Source organism: Aspergillus piperis (genome assembly GCF_003184755.1).
Source record: "Aspergillus piperis CBS 112811 unplaced genomic scaffold BO85scaffold_42, whole genome shotgun sequence".
Taxonomy (NCBI): domain Eukaryota; kingdom Fungi; phylum Ascomycota; class Eurotiomycetes; order Eurotiales; family Aspergillaceae; genus Aspergillus; species Aspergillus piperis.
The window spans coordinates 52,678-71,615 of NW_020291632.1; the positions used below are offsets into that span (position 1 = coordinate 52,678).

General features: G+C 50.1%; 7 protein-coding genes and 1 non-coding gene across 8 annotated transcripts; 4 read left to right on the forward strand and 4 right to left on the reverse strand.

Annotated features, from left to right (window-relative positions):
* Positions 1-587: 587 nt before the first annotated feature.
* On the reverse strand, positions 588-2,181 carry BO85DRAFT_433021 (putative MFS multidrug transporter; the record flags this gene model as incomplete). The annotated part of the gene is made up of 2 exons (XM_025658401.1): positions 588-2,089; positions 2,148-2,181. The coding sequence occupies 2 exons, from the start codon at positions 2,179-2,181 to the stop codon at positions 588-590; spliced, it is 1,536 nt and encodes a 511-aa protein (XP_025509644.1).
* Positions 2,182-4,263: 2,082 nt separating this feature from the next.
* On the forward strand, positions 4,264-5,332 carry BO85DRAFT_454616 (Mpv17/PMP22 family protein). Its single transcript, XM_025661330.1, has 5 exons — positions 4,264-4,357; positions 4,434-4,488; positions 4,549-4,654; positions 4,723-5,028; positions 5,099-5,332. The coding sequence occupies exons 1-5, from the start codon at positions 4,347-4,349 to the stop codon at positions 5,164-5,166; spliced, it is 546 nt and encodes a 181-aa protein (XP_025509645.1). The 5' UTR covers positions 4,264-4,346; the 3' UTR covers positions 5,167-5,332.
* Positions 5,333-5,439: 107 nt separating this feature from the next.
* On the reverse strand, positions 5,440-6,959 carry BO85DRAFT_473220 (uncharacterized protein; the record flags this gene model as incomplete). The annotated part of the gene is made up of 2 exons (XM_025662608.1): positions 5,440-6,164; positions 6,908-6,959. 2 exons carry the CDS (start codon positions 6,957-6,959, stop codon positions 5,440-5,442), a joined length of 777 nt encoding a protein of 258 aa, XP_025509646.1.
* Positions 6,960-7,199: 240 nt separating this feature from the next.
* BO85DRAFT_524937 (uncharacterized protein) lies at positions 7,200-8,652 on the reverse strand (the record flags this gene model as incomplete). The annotated part of the gene is made up of 2 exons (XM_025665447.1): positions 7,200-8,557; positions 8,622-8,652. 2 exons carry the CDS (start codon positions 8,650-8,652, stop codon positions 7,200-7,202), a joined length of 1,389 nt encoding a protein of 462 aa, XP_025509647.1.
* Positions 8,653-9,218: 566 nt separating this feature from the next.
* Positions 9,219-11,987, forward strand: BO85DRAFT_241204 (LCCL domain-containing protein). Its single transcript, XM_025654847.1, has one exon. It carries the CDS (start codon positions 9,666-9,668, stop codon positions 11,709-11,711), a length of 2,046 nt encoding a protein of 681 aa, XP_025509648.1. The 5' UTR covers positions 9,219-9,665; the 3' UTR covers positions 11,712-11,987.
* A 289-nt stretch (positions 11,988-12,276) lies between these two features.
* On the reverse strand, positions 12,277-15,020 carry BO85DRAFT_241209 (amino acid permease). Its single transcript, XM_025654848.1, has 20 exons — positions 14,795-15,020; positions 14,695-14,728; positions 14,561-14,630; positions 14,433-14,505; positions 14,343-14,371; positions 14,287-14,289; positions 14,174-14,238; positions 14,059-14,130; positions 13,889-14,003; positions 13,760-13,838; positions 13,670-13,704; positions 13,583-13,611; positions 13,502-13,534; positions 13,430-13,454; positions 13,175-13,376; positions 13,045-13,122; positions 12,847-12,975; positions 12,633-12,780; positions 12,500-12,578; positions 12,277-12,418 (listed from the first exon to the last, which is right to left on the reverse strand). The coding sequence occupies exons 1-20, from the start codon at positions 14,890-14,892 to the stop codon at positions 12,315-12,317; spliced, it is 1,500 nt and encodes a 499-aa protein (XP_025509649.1). The 5' UTR covers positions 14,893-15,020; the 3' UTR covers positions 12,277-12,314.
* A 475-nt stretch (positions 15,021-15,495) lies between these two features.
* On the forward strand, positions 15,496-17,704 carry BO85DRAFT_473224 (putative flavin containing polyamine oxidase; the record flags this gene model as incomplete). The annotated part of the gene is made up of 5 exons (XM_025662609.1): positions 15,496-15,902; positions 15,962-15,992; positions 16,055-16,192; positions 16,245-16,545; positions 16,659-17,704. Exons 1-5 carry the CDS (start codon positions 15,772-15,774, stop codon positions 17,702-17,704), a joined length of 1,647 nt encoding a protein of 548 aa, XP_025509650.1. The 5' UTR covers positions 15,496-15,771.
* A 152-nt stretch (positions 17,705-17,856) lies between these two features.
* Positions 17,857-17,928, forward strand: BO85DRAFT_t287. Its single transcript has one exon. It is a non-coding gene; the product is annotated as a tRNA-Arg (tRNA).
* The last annotated feature ends 1,010 nt before the right edge of the window (positions 17,929-18,938 follow it).

Here is an 18,938-nt window from a genome sequence, read left to right on the forward strand (position 1 = left end):
TTACTGACCACATACGAAAGAAGCTATAGTGTTTGTTGCCCATCCAGCGTCCATTTGCCATCCACAGCTCGAAGTAAACAGCCCACGAACTACCTAAAAGTCTTGACGGGAGGCTTTGCCTCTTGAGAGGTTAGCCCCTGTCTTGACGCGTCGGAATTGATAGCTTTAGGGCAGTCAAGTCCTCGCACCCCGGAGCAAATTACGGACTTCGCCAGCCTACAGCAGACTAGTCCGAAAGAGCATTTCGTGGCTGAGACTGAGTAATATGTATTGATGCATTTCTGCCCGGACTTGATGGACCAGGTCTATCATGCCGATGCACGGTTGAGAGTGAAGAATCTAGATTCACCACTAGACACTCTTGCATTGCACCAACGAGAGACAAAACCCAATGCGTACAAGGCAACTACTAAGTAGTAGTAGGTACTTCCAAGATATGCTCAATATTCATCCCGCTGACCAGTCACAGTATCAACGCTCAACCTACATACAATGAGCCCATAACATCAATATAGTATTTCATCATGCTAATGGCACCAGGCCACGTTCTCATCATGCACTTATCAAAGATACACCCATCACAAAGTTTACTCCTTAATCTCCCTCGCGGGCCCATTACTAGGCTCCCCCATCAGATCCGCCCTTTTATCCAACATCGCCTCCGCCATAAACGGACTCCTCTCACGGATACTCTTTCCCCACACAATGAACGACAACGGTGCCAGCGTCAGCAATAAACTAATAAACGCCAACAACGTACTCGCCCACTGGAATCCCAACGTATTATACATACTGGAAGTAGCCAGCGGCAGAAACGCAGAGACAGTGTTCTCCCCGACCACGAAACAAGCCATCGCGCTCCCAGCATATTTGCAATACGCGTCTACCACGTAATCCGCAATGCCACTGACCACAACCACACTGCCCATGCCCACCATCCAGAGTCCCACGGCTGGAGCAATCCACGGCATGGAGGGGTAAGATGTCCATGCATACACGAACATTCCCCCCGCAATGCCGAAGACACCCCCTCCGACGGAAAGATAAAGCCTAGCCTCTGGAATGGGCGTCTCGGGGATTTCCTTATTACGTTTCGAAGAGTTGAAGTACAGTCGTGCGGATATCAGCGAGAAAAACCACCCGCACACTTCGCCGATGAATACCGCCGCCTGGACATACCCTGCCTCCACGGGCGTCCAGTTATACAGTCCCACGAAGACCTGCTCGACGGATTGCGTGAACAAGTATAATGTGCCGACAGTGAAAGCCGACCACAACGTGGAGAAAAAGACGACATATTCGGTGAAGAGCAGCTTGAACGGCCGGCGAATGCTGGTGAGCAGGACCTGGCGGAGCGGCTCGGCTTGGAGTTCGTGCTGCGTGTATGCGTTCTCGCCCTTTTCGCGTAGCTTCCGAGCTCGACGTTGCAGGATCACAAATCCTCTGGTTTCCTTAAGGATGAGAATGTTCACGAGTAGCAATGCGCCTACCCAGATGAGTTGTAGGTAGGAGATCCATCTCCAGGACAGATAAGCGAAGATAGGTGCACCGACTAAAGGACCCGCACTACTTCCACCGAGGTAGGCGACGACCCAGAGAGCGACGGGTTTCGTGCGCGCCATTTCTGTTTCGAAGAGGTTGCCGATGATGCTTGCGGAGCCGTTGCCGAGGACGGCCACGCAGCCGCCGGCGAAGAAGCGGACGATTATAAGAGTGGCGAAATTTTGGGCGACGGCTTGGGGAATTATGAAAATGAAGAAGACGAAGTTGGTGAGGAGAAATGTGATGCGGGTGCCGAAGTCTTCCATGAGGGGCAGAATAAGAAGACAGAAGAAGACGCCTCCCATCGTCCAGGAGGCAACGGGCCAGTATGAGTTTGGAAAAGTGGCATCGCTGACATTGAATTCGTCGTTTATTGCTTCATGGGCGACTGTAATGATAGTGCCATTCATGAGGGCCACGAAGGTGGTGGTCAGAGCAGTAATGGTCATTAGCCATTTCCTGGAAGTGGACCAGTTGAATGGATTCTGGGGGTCCTTGGGACCATCCCAGTCCACGACCGTTGCATTAGAGCAATCACTGCAAGGGGCTGTTTCCATGGTTAGAATCCTAGTTCTAGAAGACAAGAGATGGAGTAGGAAACCTACTCGAGGACTTCTCCTCATCCTCGACTGCCACCATGCTTGCGGGTTCGCGAGGACACACAAAGGATCGGCTGCGTGAGAAACCTTGTCTGTGCGAAGATATTCCCGGGAACCTCGAAGCTTATAGTCTAGGGGCCAATATTAAGACAAGCAGAGGGATTTATATGTAGATAATCATCCACGCGGCAATCGTCTTTGGTGTCAGACCAGGGTGGGACATTCCAAGCAGTTCGTAGTCTCCTTGCAGGAATATCGCAACAACTTATACACAAGACATTCACTTCTGGCGGGAAAATTGCATCCGGTTCAGCAAAAAGGGTTAGGCAATGGCTCCATCGGAAAGAGCTGATGAGTGGAACCTTCCTTTCAAAGGATGGATATGAAGGCTGGTGGGGAGGCAGGCACGATGCTAACAAAGCTTGGGTGCGATTAAGGGTTTTGGAGGAGAGAAGTGGAGTTTGAAATTGCCGCTGAATTACATATGGGTCCCCGAGTGTTTAGCGCAGCCCTACCCCTCTCAAGACTTGTAAGTTCTAGAACGATTCATCAAGTTGTAGCTAGTAGATAGATCATTTGTAGATACAAGATGAACCCTGAGTCGAGGTCCATGTGTTGTGAGAACCGGGGCCATCACACTTGCTCACACCCCAGTGAATCGTCAGGACCTTCATCTTGGTAGGTTTTTTGCAATTCCAGCACCTCACCACCGGTAACTTTCGTCTGTCTGTTCCTAACCAGGCACCTCAAGCTCACCCAGTATCCGTTAGCGACCCAGAGTTTTCGGTGGCTACCGCTGAGCTTTCTCCGTCGAGCAACCTGTTTGGGATTAGTGTGCGGCTCACGTGAAGGGGATTTTCACCAGCGCTTACAAAGTGGAATTATGCGAAGGGTTGGATGCTCGGCTGATGAATCCGAATCAATGCCTGAGCAGATCTTTTCGGCTTCTCTGCGTGACTCATTGGATTTGCAAATGGATAGTATACCCCATTCTACGGATTTCACCGGCCTCCGATTGGCTGGCTGGCAATGTTACACCGATGGGCCCCGTCATGTTCAACGTGTTCCACAGGAGCTTGGGTACACTACGGAGTAGATCATAGACACTATGATATGTCTTCGGGGGTTATAATACCCGTACTATCACATGGAGCCGCGACAGCCACGCGATGTGCATCATGAGGGGTACAAAAGCCCTCAAAAGGCGGTTTCCAGACGGCTCTCTATGTGTCAATGAATTTATCCTCCGTTTCGAGTCGTTATTGGTAGCGTCCACCAGCTAGCTAGCTAGCAGTTCACTGACTTTTCAGTCAGGTTCTGCTAGCCACATGATGTAGGTTTTTCTACCTCAGTTTGCAGGCGATAAGTTAATGCGCAGGCAAGATTACAATCCCGTCCTTGCAACAAAGCCAGAGGTTTAGAGCGAATGAGGGAAAACAGTGCGACAGCCTTATATCAATCATTCATGGCGCTTGTTGTAGAGATAGCTAAGAGGGTCCTATAGTGGACTATACTAAGGACATTGTAGAAGGGGTTTTGGGGCGCCATCTGTCTAGTCCTCGGCAGATGATGCCTCAGGTACGAATTCCTATCCTCAGGCACTAGGCTTTGCCACTGAATATCACTAAACCCAAAGTGGAATGGTTTGACTGGTCCGATGGTTGATGTTAGCTGGTACGAGGAACAGCATACAGGTTTGTGTTGGCAAAACTGTAAGCATGAGCGAATGCCGGTGTAGGAGACGCATCATCGGTGTGTCAGTTGCAATTCTAGCTTAGATCTACTGTTGTGTATATGAACCCGAAAGAGCTAACTCTTGAACATCAGCATGACATACCCCTGAGTCTCCTAGTTGTCATATAAAGATAGTGAAGATCTGAATATAAGAGAAGCCATAGAGGAAAGAATGAGGGCATGGTTACATCTCATCTCTGTCTCTCTGAATCGGTCACATTTTTCACATAAAACTTTGCATAAACTTTGCTAATCAGGCTGATTTGTCCAATAGTGCCTCCGGATCCCTGCAAGTGGTCGGATTACATCACGGCGGGCCGATTTCCTAGTCGGGCGCATCCGCCACGCGACCGACATTCCTCCCTATTATTGAACCAAAACAGACTTCCAATTTCATGATCTCATCTTCATTTTCATCCCATTGATCCATTGACTAGACACAAGGAAAGAACCAATTGAGTCTCCTTCAATATGCTCGCCTGGTGAGTTTGAACAACACCCACCCAATCACCACCACTGCCATCACCACCCCCGGCATTAACGATACCAATCCCCCAGGTACCAGAGATGTCTTATCCAGCGTCCTCTCTTGACGCAGAGCCTCACCACAGCGGTAAGCTTCAATCTGTCCTCATCACACTCTTTCAACGGAGCTGAGAAAGAAATCCACCAGACCCTCTTCGCGGTAGGTGACGGGCTCGCCCAGCAAGCCGTCGAGAAGAAGGGCCTGCCCAATCATGATGTAACCCGAACTGGACGGATGGCTTTGTACGGGGGTGGTAAGTCCAGCCCAGCCCCCGTTCCCTCATCCCCCCTTCATTCTCTCTAAACAAAAGCAAAAATATAGCTGTTTTCGGCCCGGTCGCCACAAAATGGTTCCAATTTCTCCAGAATCGCATCCAGCTTTCAACACCAACCAAGACTCTTGCTGCGCGCGTTAGTGCTGACCAGCTCGTCTGCGCTCCTACTATGATTGGTGTCTTTCTCACCAGTATGTCTGTCATGGAGGGCGTTGATCCTCAGGACAAGCTCAGTAGGACGTACTGGGATGCCCTGCGCGCCAATTGGATGCTTTGGCCGGCGGTTCAGACGCTTAACCTTGCTTTGGTGCCGTTGCAGTATCGTGTGTTGACGGTTAACGTGGTAAATATTGGTATGTATCTTTGCATATTTCGTTTGTATAGGTTTGCTATGGTTGCTGGGTAGAGCTGATGGTTGTTTAGGATGGAATTGCTTCCTGAGCTTGGTTAATAGCGTCCCTCATGGGGATGAGGTTGCGCCGGGAGTTTGATAGGTTTCGCTCTTTGGCTTTCCTGTATCTATTATGTTGGGTTTGGCTGTTTACTACGGTATTGGTTGTGTCGGATAGATGGCAATTTTTTCTTGGCTTAGAATAGATTTATGATTCCTGGTGTCCCCTTGGCCGAAATGATTATTCCCAGATATTCCTCTCTGAACCCACTAAGCCACTACATATATTCGTCTTATGATTGTGAAACTATTACAGACAACAGCACTATGTAAGCATATTCTCAAGAAATAGTAGTATCAGAAAGCGCTTCGTTTAAAACAGAAAGTCTTCATCCGCCGATCCAGCCAGCCAAATTCGTAAATCTCTGAACGCGTCAAGGTCATTCTTCTCCAGCGCAACATTGACAGAAGGGTCATGCCATTGGTGTGTTCTTTTCACTTTGGTGTCTCTCAACGACTCCCCGATAAACCGACAACTATCAAAATCGATAAGAATAAGTGTACCCTTCTCATCAATCATAATGTTTGCCGGGTTAATGTCATTATGCCCAAGTCCGAACGAATGAATATGATTAATGGCAGACATAATCCCTTCTAGACCTTCCTTCATTTTCTCTCCCACCAGCTCACGAGCACTCGAAAGGAAAGCGATCTTGTTGAGTCGCTGAGGATTGACCGCTTCAAGTAGCGTGGACGTATATCGCTGGAAGCAAAGCCCAGAAACTCGGCCGTTAGTCTCCATCAAACCATAATAAGTCGCAATATTCGGATGGGGATGTTTGCGAAGAATTTCGCATGCTTCGACTTCGTGGGCGATTTGCTTTTCCAGGTCTCCATTGACATACGCCAGTAGACTTGGGGTTCTCACGTAGACTGCTGACCAGGTGGCTTTCACCTCTGGGCCCCTATCCGCCGTTGGGATCTGCTTGACCTCATCGAGATCATGAAGTGTTTTCGGCGATTCAAATCGATTCGTCCATTTTCCAGAATATAGTATGCCGTCTTGCCGGACGAAACACTCGACATAGGCAAATTCATCTTCCCTTCGATCTTTCTAAAGGCCTCGTTCTTTTGTACGACTTCCATCATATCGCGGTGTATCAGTTATGAGGGACCTGGGGAACTGAGTGGAACATGAATGACGCGACATGGCCAATGTGATTGTGAGCTGGTCTTATAAATCTGATCATAAGGGGTGGGACGCGTGACTTCGTACGAGTGCGGTTGCCGCCGACAATATTTTCCTAGTTGAGCTGCTATTACAACAAATCACAGATGTATCAATTCAGTTAGATTACCATTCGAACTGTTTGCAATAGGGAGTCCCCTATAGACGAGCTGACAAATTTATCACGATTTCGCACCGGACTCGTCATAGGAATCAGTACATATCTTCAATGACTGACCATCCAAATCCACAGATCAAGATAATTGATACGAGACATACCTTAAACCTGGACCCACAAATTTGTGCTTCGGTAATTTAGTAAACCATCGACCACTGTGGCTGATATATGTTTGATGCGGGTAGTACCTAGACAAAAACCGAAGTCTATACGCAGCGGAGAGGCCGAAGCTGACCCAAGATGAAGGGAGAGAGCCGCGAAAAAGTATCCCGCCCCATACTTGTGTAGCTTACGAGCAACCGAGGCTCAAGCGCTAATGAATCGAGTGTGTGCACTACTCACACTTCGCTACTAAAGAGGCATGAAGCACGAATAGTATGTTGGTGGACACTTCGAGTCTAAAGAGCCTCGTGTCTCTGTCCCAGATTTACCTACTTCCAACCAGTGATAGGCAGTTGTCAATATTTACAGTCCTTGCAGCCTGCATGTTATCTCTATACTCCCAAGCGGTAGTTCCGTAACCCTATTATTGAAGAGCCAAAGTGCTACAACAGGGTGCGTCACTGCTTATATATTAGATCTATCATATAGCCAAAGATACTAGAAATATAGATATCAAACATGGAAGAGGTCAAAGGATAATGATGTTCGTAATTGAATAAGACGTCTGGGGTCTCCGGATACAAGGTGAGAGAGACGCAGCTGTGGGAAGACGTGATTATGCAAATCAGAGTGCAGCATCGTGTAGCTCCTTCACTAGCGTGTCAATAACTGCATTGACGAGCTCTGGCTCCACGACGCCTGTCTGCCATGTGATCCCCAAAACCAGACAGCCATCACCACCGGTGATTGACGAGACCTCCAAAGCTGCACCCAAAGCACTGGGTGTCTGGGAGAACATCGCCCGTGTGGTCTGCGGCCGCGACGGATCTTCTTCCTGTTTGGACTGCAAGACACCCACATTGGAAACTTCAAAGCTTTCATCACGGTCTTTGCCAATCTTTCCCCGGAAGAGGTCCTGAAAGTTATCTATATGTTTGAGCAAGCATGTGCCAGCATTTTTTCCTTCGCGACCCAGTGCCTGTTCGATGGTCGTACGAGACTTCCTGGCTTGATCCCATGGGAAAGTGTCGGGATATTGATTCACCTCGTTCCGATAGAAGCTTTCCGCAAAGTCCATGACCCAAACGCCCATAGACTGATCTGTAATTTCTCCTCCCTTCAGCCACCTTCGACATGAGATGGCGCCGTTCATTTGAACTTTGGTATACCTCACTGGCAAGTGGGTGAGAAGAGCGCGGGCAACTGCTGCCTGCAAAGCAGCGGTGACAGTTGCATTGTTTTGACGACAGTTCTTTCTGAAAGCTGCAGACACAGCTGCGGGGATGATGATTTGGCTTAACTCGGTCTTGACTGGGGCAGAAATTTTGGCGCCTGTCCAGAGGCGTGGATCGCGATGAGACCATACTTTCGCTCTGAAAAGAGCATTAAGAAGAAAAGGTATGGTCGTAGGACATGGATGAAGCGCCTCCAGATTTGGCAGCAGAGGTGATGTGGGCGACTGAATGACTTGTTTAACCTCGCCTGGGGTCATGAAAGTAGCAGCAGCGTGCAATGCATCCAAGAACGTCTGATGAAATGCCTTCCCTGAAGTCCCGTCCCCAATCGCATGGTGGAACACATAGACTGCGGTAAAGCGCAGGTCATTCGCTTCATCTGTCAGGATGAATAGTCTCCAGTACGGCAAAGGAGCAGCAAACCCTGTACTATGTTGAACTCGCAGCAATTCGCATAATTCTACATCCGGTTCATTGTTGTCGGGAAAGTCGCGGGTGCGCCTTTGGAATGCCACCGACTGGCTCAGATCAATCTCCGGGAGGCGCACGAACCAGGTATCTTCGGTATCTTCACTGATGGGGATGGCGGACAAGATAGGATGCTGGCCGATCAATGTCTCACAAGCCCTATATACATAGTCTTTTAGCGGCAGAGTGAAGGTATCCGGCAAGATGTAGGTTGCCGACACCGCGACGTTAAAATATAGTCCGAGTGAATGGCGCGTGGTGGAGTATTTCTCCAGGGGCCCTGACAGCCGTCAATTCAATTTTCCGTTGGCCTCGGCTTCTCAAGTCAGGCACTTCTCACTCACCAACTGGACGTAGTCTTTCAAAATCATTCATTGTTGCAAGGATGTCGCATGCTAAGACTCTGGGCGCGATGAAACGCGGAGGAGAAAGAAGAAGTACAATGGAAGGCCACGAAGAACAATAACTTGCCCTTTCAAGACCAATCAGCCGGGAAAATCAACGGGTCGCGCCGCCCCTGTATATTTTCCGCGTTAAATCTTCCTCTTTCGGACAACCTTGCGACGGCATACAAGGCAGCCATCAATACCATCCGGACTGATAGTACAGTAGATTCCTCCCCATTCAATTTCAAGTTGAAGGTGGGCATGGTGCTCGACAGAAGGGGTACTGCTTAAGTATTATTATTTTTCCATCTTTCTCTAGTATTGTTAGTTAGGAGATTTGTCGGACAAGTAACTACTACTTCGTTTCTAACATCTACTTACTCCACTCGGGGTCTGGAATCTATGTGAGTGTCAGTAGTTCAGTAGTGTATGCAGGCTAGGGTTCCATGCTACACTCAGGTATGTATTAGTTTGTTGCTCATTATTCTTGATTGATGATCAGAGCAGAGGCGATCCGGTTTCGGAAGCCATCAGTCATGTGAGGAGCAGATCACATGCCCACTACCATCACGTGCCGTGACATCGGTCGCCCAAGAGAGGCGAAACACCGGAAACTCACGGAAGCCCGACTTAACTGACTAGTCACCGACTGTTCTGTCCGTCTGTCTGTCGCTCTGTCGCTCTGTCGCTCTGTCGCCTCCGGATATGTATCCATGTGACTAGTCCCGACGCGCCTCATTCTTTCCCTTATCTCTATTTCTTTTCTCACCTGATTTCCCCTTCGTCTTTCTCGCCCTTCCAGAGCTCTATCATTGAGCGCTCCGATCCCCTCCTTCCACGGGCTGGAAGGGTCTCTCTCTGGTCGCGGTCTAGAATCCCCGAGTCCTAGCGCCCCTCCACCGTTCGTCCCCACAGTTAGCTGCGTCCGTTCCTTGATCTTCTCGGGGTTCCGATATACCTCACCACAACTTCCCCAATTGTTCGCGTCGACGTCCTTGCAGCATGCTTGGAGAAGGACCTGAGGACGGCTCTCGTCCTCATGTCCCACCACTGTGGGAAACGGAAAACCGTCCCGTGGACGATACCCCCGACCTCCCTCAGCATGAAGAGACCGGTCTCCCATACTTACCCGTCTGGCTACGGGAGTCATCCAAATCCATTCGCTGGGGATGGGTTCCATTGCCGCTACGCAAAGCAGGCTGGGCGATAGCCGACTGGGTCAAGGGCCCGAAACCTCCGCAATCCCTCCTATTGAAGCCGCTGTTCCCTCGCTATCAAGAATTGCCGGTTCGGTTACTCGAGCGCTTCTTTCCCAAACGCAAGCACAAGATCGCATTGCTGGCACTGCTGTATTTTGTCTGGTTTCTGCCCTGGACCATTGTCTTGCTGCATTCGCGACAGGGCGGTTACATCGAGGGCTATGGACGACCGAAGACACTCGCTTGCTCCACGAGTCTATGGCAGTCTGGCAATGACTGTGGCCTCAACGGCAACGACTGTCGCCCCTTCTCTGCATCAACTATGGCCTTCCGGTGTCCTGCAAACTGCCGCGACTCAAAATTGCTCCAGCCGCATACGATCGGCAACCAGACCTATAGCTACCAGGGCCTGGTAGTGGGAGGTCCTCAACCAGAATCCGATGAGCCTGCCGTGTATCGAGCAGATAGTTTCGTGTGTCAGGCAGCCATTCATGCGGGCGTGATCACTAATGCGGTTGGTGGTTGTGGTGTATTGAAGCTGGATGGCGCCGCCCATTCCTTCCATGCGTCAAAGCAACATGGAATTCGCTCGGTTGAATTTCCGTCAACCTTCCCCAAATCGTTCAGCTTTGTCGAGCTCTCCTCAGCACAGGCAACCTGCCCTCAAGATCCTCGCTGGCCATTGCTAGGCATTACCATTGGCGCACTAAGTCTTCTCTGGCTGTTCTGCGTCTCCCCACCTGTTCTGTTCTTCAGCACATTCGTCATGCTGTTTTGCCAGGTGGGACTGGTTTCTGATCCGCCGTCGATCTCTCAGTTTGCCGACCTTTTCTCAACCATGTTCTCGCGACTCTTGCCGGCGTCGTTTGTGGCCTTCGTCCTGTATAAGTATTGCGCACGGCCGCTTCTGACCCCGCTTTCCGAGCCAATGTACCAGCTGACTAAAATGTTCCTCTACCTGCCACCTGCCTTTATTGGTGGTCTGAATAATTACACTTTCGCCAGGCTGATCCCGCTCGAGCGTTTGACTCCTCATGATATCCAGAAGCAGCCCGGAGCCAAGGTTGCACTGGCCCTGGTGATTCCCACGGTGGTCTGCATCATCTTGAGTCAAGCCTGGCAAATACGCATAGGAGGCTTAATGCCTCGCTACCTCAAGATCTATTGCACTATGGGTCTCATCCTGTTGATCTTACTCCCACTGCCAGGTCTGCGCTTGAGAATCCATCATTACATCCTTGCCATCCTTCTCATGCCGGGAACGGCCCTACCTACGCGCCCTTCGTTGATCTATCAGGGATTGCTATTGGGTCTCTTCATCAACGGCATCGCTCGCTGGGGATTTGCATCGATCATAGAAACCCCCGCCGCCTTGGGCGAGCAAGCCCCGGGCCCTGGGGGTTCGCACGGATGGTGGGGCGGGACCTACCCCAATGTCAGTGATTCCTCGGTCTCGGTCTCCCTTCCTGGTCCTGGGTCTCCCGAAACACATCACGGAAATGGAAATATTACTTTCAACCTCTGGGAACGGCAACGTATGGACAAGATGGGCGTAGATGGTATCTCTGTATTGGTGAACGACGTCGAGCGCTGGCGCGGCTATCTGGACGAAGACCAGCGGGGTGAGTTTATATGGCATCGACATGGACACAGAGGGCTGGAACTGCAACATCGACCCACCATCGAGAGTGACCAGCTGGACGTCACTGTGCAGGATGATGATTCTGAGCCGGAAGACCTTTTCTTTCGGTTCGCCTTCCTCAAGGGAGCGGAAGCCGGCAAATACGGTGGAGCCGGGGTTTGGCTACGGGATGGAAGATGGATATCGCCGCCTCCGCCGAAGTCGTAAACATACATTTGGTGACTTTTTGGAGCCTGCTAAATTGTTGATTCGTTCGTTTGTCTCTTCATCTGGTACGAATAAACGTGGTCCATGCTGCAGATCCCAAAACCAGACTTTTTTATATTCTTACGCTTTGAAACACCTACTGTCAGACCTACCTCCTGCGCTTTTATATCACCCAATCCATGGTTGGTGGTAATGCGCTATAAATGTTTGGTTATGTGCCGCCTCGCAGTGACTACACTGACCTCCCGCACGAAGTACTGGCTTGCAGCAGCTTCTAGTGACTCTTCCAACAAGCCATTGAAGAGCAAAGCATTCGTACTCTTCAGATCCTAACTCTATTTAGCCCATTATTGTCAAGCTAGATGCGTCACTTTGGGAAGCAATTTATGGATCGAAACGTCTTATTACGCAAACCCACGCCGAAAAAAACGAAATTTAAGAGGAACAGTCCACTCCGGACAAAACATTGGTTCCACTATATTGAGGATGTATGTGTAGATGCACGTATCCTAATTAGAATTATATAGCTATCCCCTTCCTACTATCTCACAAATGTCTTGTACTCTCAAAAGCCTCCCCGAGAAACTTCTACAGGAATATAAATCAAGACAAATCCACCCTTGGCCCCGTGAAATTCTTCCTCCCGTCCACAACCCACTGTACCACCGAGATGATGACAATAATGGCGAATGCAACAATGCAGTAATCTAGAAGGACATTTCAGCACTGAACACGGCCCCAGACTATCAAGAAAAGAAAAAGAAAAGAAAAAAGAAAAAGAAACTTACTCATACTACTCCCCGTAACCGGCCGATCAGGCGGGAATAGGAACAGAACAGTAGTAAGTGCAATATACGATAGCGAGATCTGGTCAAGTTAGCACATCTGCCACAATACGAAGACATGTGTAAATGTACATACAGTATCGATCACCCATCCAATTGCATTAGGAACTTTCCACTTGCGATCAGGGAGAGTTCTCCGTCCGCGTAAACAATTCACTGCGATTGGCATGGCGTAAGAGAGATCAAGTGCGACGACAGAAGCGGAGACGATTGCGTTGAAGGCACTGCATTTATCTCAGTATGTGTTTTATATTCTTCCAGGGGTAAAATGATTTCGGGGAGGGAGGTACCTGCTTGATCCGAGGTAAATGCACCCGAAGATAATCACCACAAAGGCGGTTAAAATTAGTGCGTTCAAGGGAAGACCGAGTCTGGGGTGCACGCGCGCGAAGAATTTAGAGGCGGGGAGGCCGCCGTCTCTGTTTTGTGTTAGTCTTCGTGTCCAGGTACTTCGGGGAGCAGGGGGCGAGAAAGGAGGGGCGACGTGCCTGGCGAATGCAAAGATCATTCGGCTGCTTGTTGTCATGACGCTGAGTGTTGCGAATAATAGGCAGACGAGAGGGAGCCTGTAGTCCGACGTTAGTATTGGTTGCATGGGATAGAGGGAGTGTAACATACATGAGCAGGCAGATGCCGCCCACCCGGTTGTTGGTGGCATGGATGAGGATTTCTAGTAGAGGCCCTGCGCTGGAATTGACTACTTCGTCCATGTTGCCCGCGACGAAGAGGAGGACAATGAGGAATACTGCCCCGGTAAAGGTACCAATGCCGACACAGACTACCATGATCTTCGGTCCTTTGATTGAGGGGTTGGGGATCTCTGTGTTTGAGGGTTATTTTAAGGTTATTTAGCTGCATATCGGAAGTGATTACCTTCAATCATATGAGCCACCGCGTCCTAGTTCATGTTAGATTGACATCAGCACTGGTGAGTGGGATACTTACAAATGCGGTCACTCCAAGCCCCCCTTGAAGAAGCTGCGTCTGTTAGCGTCGTGGTAGACTAGTATAAGAGTTGCGGCTAACCCCCAGTAACCAAGCCACTCCATCAGGCCCTATCGCTCGTTAGCTTGGCTTGCAATATTCACAGGACCTCTCCTTCAGTAAACTTACAGCCAGTTTGATTGACAAAGTCGCAGAACACAAAGCTATATGCATGGTCAGCATGGTGTGCGGCCAAGACACGATGGCGGGAATACATACTAGGCAGAGTTGTAGTCCGGGGATGCACAAGCCAGCACCGTGATGCAGATCAAAACAAAACCACCGATGGACCAGGTGACTGTTCCAGTTAATAACCCGCTCTGATACATTTTCCGCAGGGTAGCTTACATGCTCCACGGTAGATGATAGGCAAGATTGAATTCATGAAGGCGTTGATGACGAATGCAAGCAGTGTGTATCCCACGTAGATCAGGAACTCTTGCCAGCGCTGCCAAACAAAGTCCTACCAGCATGGTATCAACATCCAGATGATTGTCCAGAGACACTAGAAGTCTTACCGGGTACACGGATGACACAATTCCTGCAATCAATTCGCAGGAGAGAAGGGCATTGGTGGCGACAAGGGCAACCTAGCTGGTCAGCGATGATCAGGCCATTTCTGCGGAGACATACCCATCCCGCCACATTAATCCACCCGGTTACCCAGGATAGGATAGGAACCCATTTTGGCCAGGATACTGAGAGACGTTAGGGGATACTAACGAGGTAGGGATAATCCTACGTACTGACTGCAAGTCAAAATCAGTATGGCATTCTGACAGGATCCTGCGGGAAAACATACCGGCTACCCAATGATACTGTCCTCCCGCCCTGATACATTCTTGTTAGTGACTAAGGTTTTAGCAAACCAAGCTGGTTTGATAAAACTCACGTTGGATATGCGGACAAGAATTCAGCTAGCGACACTGCAATACAGAGGTTGCAGAACCCCGCCGTGACCAAACCTATGACTGGGGGTCAGCAAACCCAAATAGGAAACTAATTCCATTGGCAGCCCACCCCAGACGACGCTAGTGCTCCCCCCTGAGGGTAAGCTGAGGGATAAGCTCGCGGATAGAGCCGTCCAAGACTAATCGGCAGATTATCAGCACGTGTGATCGACCCGTGGGCAGTTGGCACTGTAGAGGACGTACATTAAGCACCGCAAAGGCCAATCCAAGCATAGACCTAATCTCGGGTCAATAGGGTTTCTTCCATCGGGGCATCCAGGACCAGGCAATCAATAGTACACACAAGGTCGAAAAGTTCCGTTGCAGCTCGGGTTTATGCCCCATTTCGGCCAATTGAACATCATCTTCGGGCCCATCGTGGGCGACTTTCGATTTTTCCATGGCCGAGGGTCAGTCCAAGGGGATTGTTGACGGGAGATTTTGGCGGTTGATGGAGTTGAAGTGCGACATGAGGTTACTGGCAGCTTAAATCGCACTGAGAGGGGTAATGTTGGGCTAATAGGAGCTATGGATCAAAGGGGTATGTCCAACCTCATGCGGGGAAGCTTAATCTACCCGCGGCTGGTCAAGCATCGCCCAATCCTCTTTGCGCGGCACTACTGTTCAACCAGAAAGGGCAGATCAGGATCTATCCGGAATGGCGGCCCCAGGCACCCATCGGTCCATTTCGAGGTGGGGATGCCTTATCTCCTTATCGCTGCCTTATCAGGCGTTACTAGCCAATCAGGAGGGAGGACCGCCTCACCCGCCTGGACATTCCTGTCTGGTGCAAAACCACCGGCTTATTCTGCTGCGCGGCTTTCATCCCTTGATGATCGATGAATGAATCGCCTTCCAGAAGCTTGTCGAGGAATGTCTCACGTGGTACGCCCTCTTGCCTTGGCTGCCCGCCAAGATGCCTGTCCCGATCACAAGGCGCTCCCACCAGCCCTTCACCGATCATCCTTGCCCTTCCGTGCAGACACACTATTGATTTGATGCTTTTGCTTTTGCTTCCTCTCCCCCTTTGGGTTCACGCCTGATTAACTATTTGAGCTGGCCCTTGTCCGGCTGACCAGCCCACCATGCCAGGTCCTGACAGGCTTGATTTGACCTCCCCCTTATCCTCTCTGGTGTAGCAGTTGCCGTTCTCACCACGGCCAATCTACTTACTACTACCAGTGCATAGCAAGCAAATCAGTCTAATGCAGAACTGAGTGAATATATACCATACTACTATTGCCATCCACTTCCGCTCTTCGTAGACGTCACTCACCTGCCATGCATACGATTCCCATCACCGTTTCTTTATACGCCTTCCTAGCGACGACCTTTCTGTTCTCCTGCTCCGCTTATGTTGCACAGGCACCGCTTAGCGATGACAAGTGCACCGAAACAACGGTGGCCATCTTGTAGGAGCTCCCCACTAAGATTTAATATCGCGCTGGAGCTTAGCGTCTAACGTTAACAGGGGTGGAGGGATGGCCGGCATTGCCGCTGCAGTAGGTGACCCTCAGGCCCCCTACCCTAAACCCCGACCGGCAATGCTCACCAAGACCACTAGCAAGCCTTATCCAACGCATCAATCGACGACTTCATTATCCTCGAATATCGCCATACCTTAGGTGGTCGTGTCTGGCATACCGACTTCGGGAAGGATAAGCAGGGCAAACCATATGTGATTGAGCTAGGAGCCAACTGGGTATGACAACCTACACCCTGTCAAATCAACATCCGCCTCACCATTAAAACAGCTCCAAGGACTCGGCTCTGAAGCCATCGAGAATCCAGTCTGGGCACTAGCCAAAAAGTACCATCTGAAAAACACTTACTCCAACTACAGCTCCATCCGAACATACAACGAGACCGGCTACACTGACTACCGCTATTTACTTGACGATTACGCCCAGGCCTACCACATTGCTGCCCGCAATGCCGGCCGCATCCTGACGCAGAACCTGCAAGACCAAACCGCACGCACTGGGCTCGCCCTCGCTGGCTGGAGACCACGCAAGAATGACATGGCCGCACAAGCCGTGGAATGGTGGAGCTGGGGTATGAACAATTACCGTTAAGAGGGGGAACACCCAACCCTTTTTACACCCATCGGGATAACACCAACCCTATCCCATCTCCCACACGGGACTAACGCATATCCCCTCAATTAGACTGGGAAGACGCACACACGCCCGAAACCAGCTCGCTGGTCTTCGGTATCGCCGGCGAAAACCTAACCTTCAACCAATTCGGCAAAGCCAACCACCTCGTCCTCGATTCGCGCGGATACAGCACCATCATCGAAAACGAAGCGCTCACCTTCCTAGCCAACCCCTCCGATAGCCGCCTACGTCTCAACACCCGCGTTACCCGCATCGAATACTCCCCAAGGGGCGTAACAATTCACACCAAGGACAACAAAAACAGCAACACCTGCATCCGAGCCGCCTACGCAATCTGCACCTTCTCCCTGGGCGTCCTCCAGAACAAAGCCGTGACCTTCGACCCACCCCTGCCGTCCTGGAAACAAACCGCCATCGAGAAATTCAACATGGGTACCTACACCAAGATATTCATGCAGTTCCCGGAGACCTTCTGGCCCACAGACACACAATTCTTCCTCTACGCCTCCCCAACAACAAGAGGCTACTATCCCGTCTTTCAATCCCTCTCGACAGAGAACTTCCTCCCCGACTCAAACATCCTCTTCGCCACTGTCGTCGACGAACAAGCCTACCGCGTCGAACGCCAATCCCTGACCCAAACCAAAGACCAAATCCTTGATGTCCTGAGAGAGATGTTTCCCGACAAGGACATACCCGAGCCTACGGCGTTTACTTACCCCCGCTGGACGAACGAACCCTGGGTCTACGGCAGCTACTCCAACTGGCCGGCGGGAACCACCCTAGAGATGCATCAGAATCTGCGGGCGAATACGGAAAGACTCTGGTTCGCAGGGGAGGCGACTAGTGCCCCCTATTTCGGGTTTTTGCATGGGGCGTGGTATGAGGGACGTGAGGCGGGGGATAATGTTGCCGCGCTGTTGCAGGGAAGGTGTGCGGAGGATGTCACTCGTACTGCTGGTACTAGTAGCACTAATGGGGAAGAGGAGGAGGAAGTATGTGGGGAAAGGGTGTTTTATGACCAGTTGAATGGGACTACGCCGTTGGATGCGTATAGTCGGATGAATGGGTGGCCGGCGGTGAGTTACTACTAGTAGTAGCATGGTTGGTCTCTTGTACATCTGCTTCATTGTCGTCTTGGTTAGAATGGATGGATGGATGGCGTTGGGGTGGGAATTGACTTTGTTAGGAATCTAATTTCAATTTCCATTTATGTAGGCTAGTTATTTTCAAAGACATATCAATTGGCCTGCTGGCCCAATGGTAAGGCGCTTGACTACGGATCAAGAGATTGCAGGTTCGAATCCTGCGTAGGTCATTTCTTTTTTATCTTTTCTTTTTTTGCCTGTTCGCTTAGCGGGTGGGTGGACTACTATCTCATGCCGTCTTGTGGTCTGGTGGGGCGCCTTCCGTGCAAGATCAATCGCCGGGAGAGATATCAAATCTTGTACTCCGTACAGGTGTCTCTCTGTGGCTTCACTCGTGTTCAGCTGTGGCACCATTATGATTATGTCAAGTAAATTGGCATTCCTAGACTTGTCCCAGTATAGGTTCTATTCTTGTAGTCTTCTGGTATGACGCTAGTGCTAGCTAGTGTAGTTCAATCTCAATTCAATTCGATCAAATTTTATATATTTTTCGAACTACTCCTACTTGTCTGCTACACTCGTGGTTCGCCACCCAGAACGAGCTTCACTGAAGCAAATTCATTTACCCTAGTCACTGTTGCATCAATCATTATCCTGTGTTCTCCGCTATGGCTACCTCAACCATTTCCGACCGCATCCTTGCATCATTCGCCATCTCATTCATAAAGGCACTCGGAGCACGCACCTCCTTCCTCAAGACAAACATCAATGTAGGAATAAGCGACAGTACGAAGCCAAAAAAAAAAAAAAAAAAAAAAAAAAACCAAGTAGCGTACACGCCCACTAATATCGTAGCACCCGGTACATGCTCATACTGCAAGTGGCAGGAAAGCAGAGCAAACATCCTCTCCCGCAGCAACAGCACCCATGGCACTTCCAGAAAACTGGCTGTAAAAATCAACCACGTAGTTCGACACTCCCGTCACGACGCATACATGGTAGAATGCCAGGCTACAGTGACTGTCCCGATATACATCGGTAACCGATTTGGTCCTGGAGCTTTCTTTAAGACTTCGGAGACTTACGGAAGATTGACTACTGGTGTTTGGTAAGAAGCAGCATATTCCTTACAAGGAATGTTAGCCTTAGTCTATTGAGCCAAGACGGCTAGAACACCATCTTACACATAGAATGTTGGGGTTATATTGCAACAGTGTGTCCCCATAATTTATGACAAGGA

What these genes read in the sequence shown, in the direction of transcription:
- BO85DRAFT_454616 (XM_025661330.1), top strand. An exon ending in GATGGCTTTGTACGGGGGTG is followed by an intron (nt 4,655 to 4,722) that starts GTAAGTCCAGCC and finishes GCAAAAATATAG; the next exon opens with CTGTTTTCGGCCCGGTCGCC. An exon ending in GGTTAACGTGGTAAATATTG is followed by an intron (nt 5,029 to 5,098) that starts GTATGTATCTTT and finishes ATGGTTGTTTAG; the next exon opens with GATGGAATTGCTTCCTGAGC.
- BO85DRAFT_241204 (XM_025654847.1), top strand. Translation starts at nt 9,666, where the DNA reads ATGCTTGGAGAAGGACCTGAGGACGGCTCTCGTCCTCATGTCCCACCA.
- BO85DRAFT_241209 (XM_025654848.1), bottom strand. Translation starts at nt 14,892, where the DNA reads ATGGAAAAATCGAAAGTCGCCCACGATGGGCCCGAAGATGATGTTCAA. An exon ending in CTTTGTCAATCAAACTGGCT is followed by an intron (nt 13,612 to 13,669) that starts GTAAGTTTACTG and finishes AACGAGCGATAG; the next exon opens with GGCCTGATGGAGTGGCTTGG. An exon ending in GGCGGCATCTGCCTGCTCAT is followed by an intron (nt 13,123 to 13,174) that starts GTATGTTACACT and finishes GTCGGACTACAG; the next exon opens with GCTCCCTCTCGTCTGCCTAT.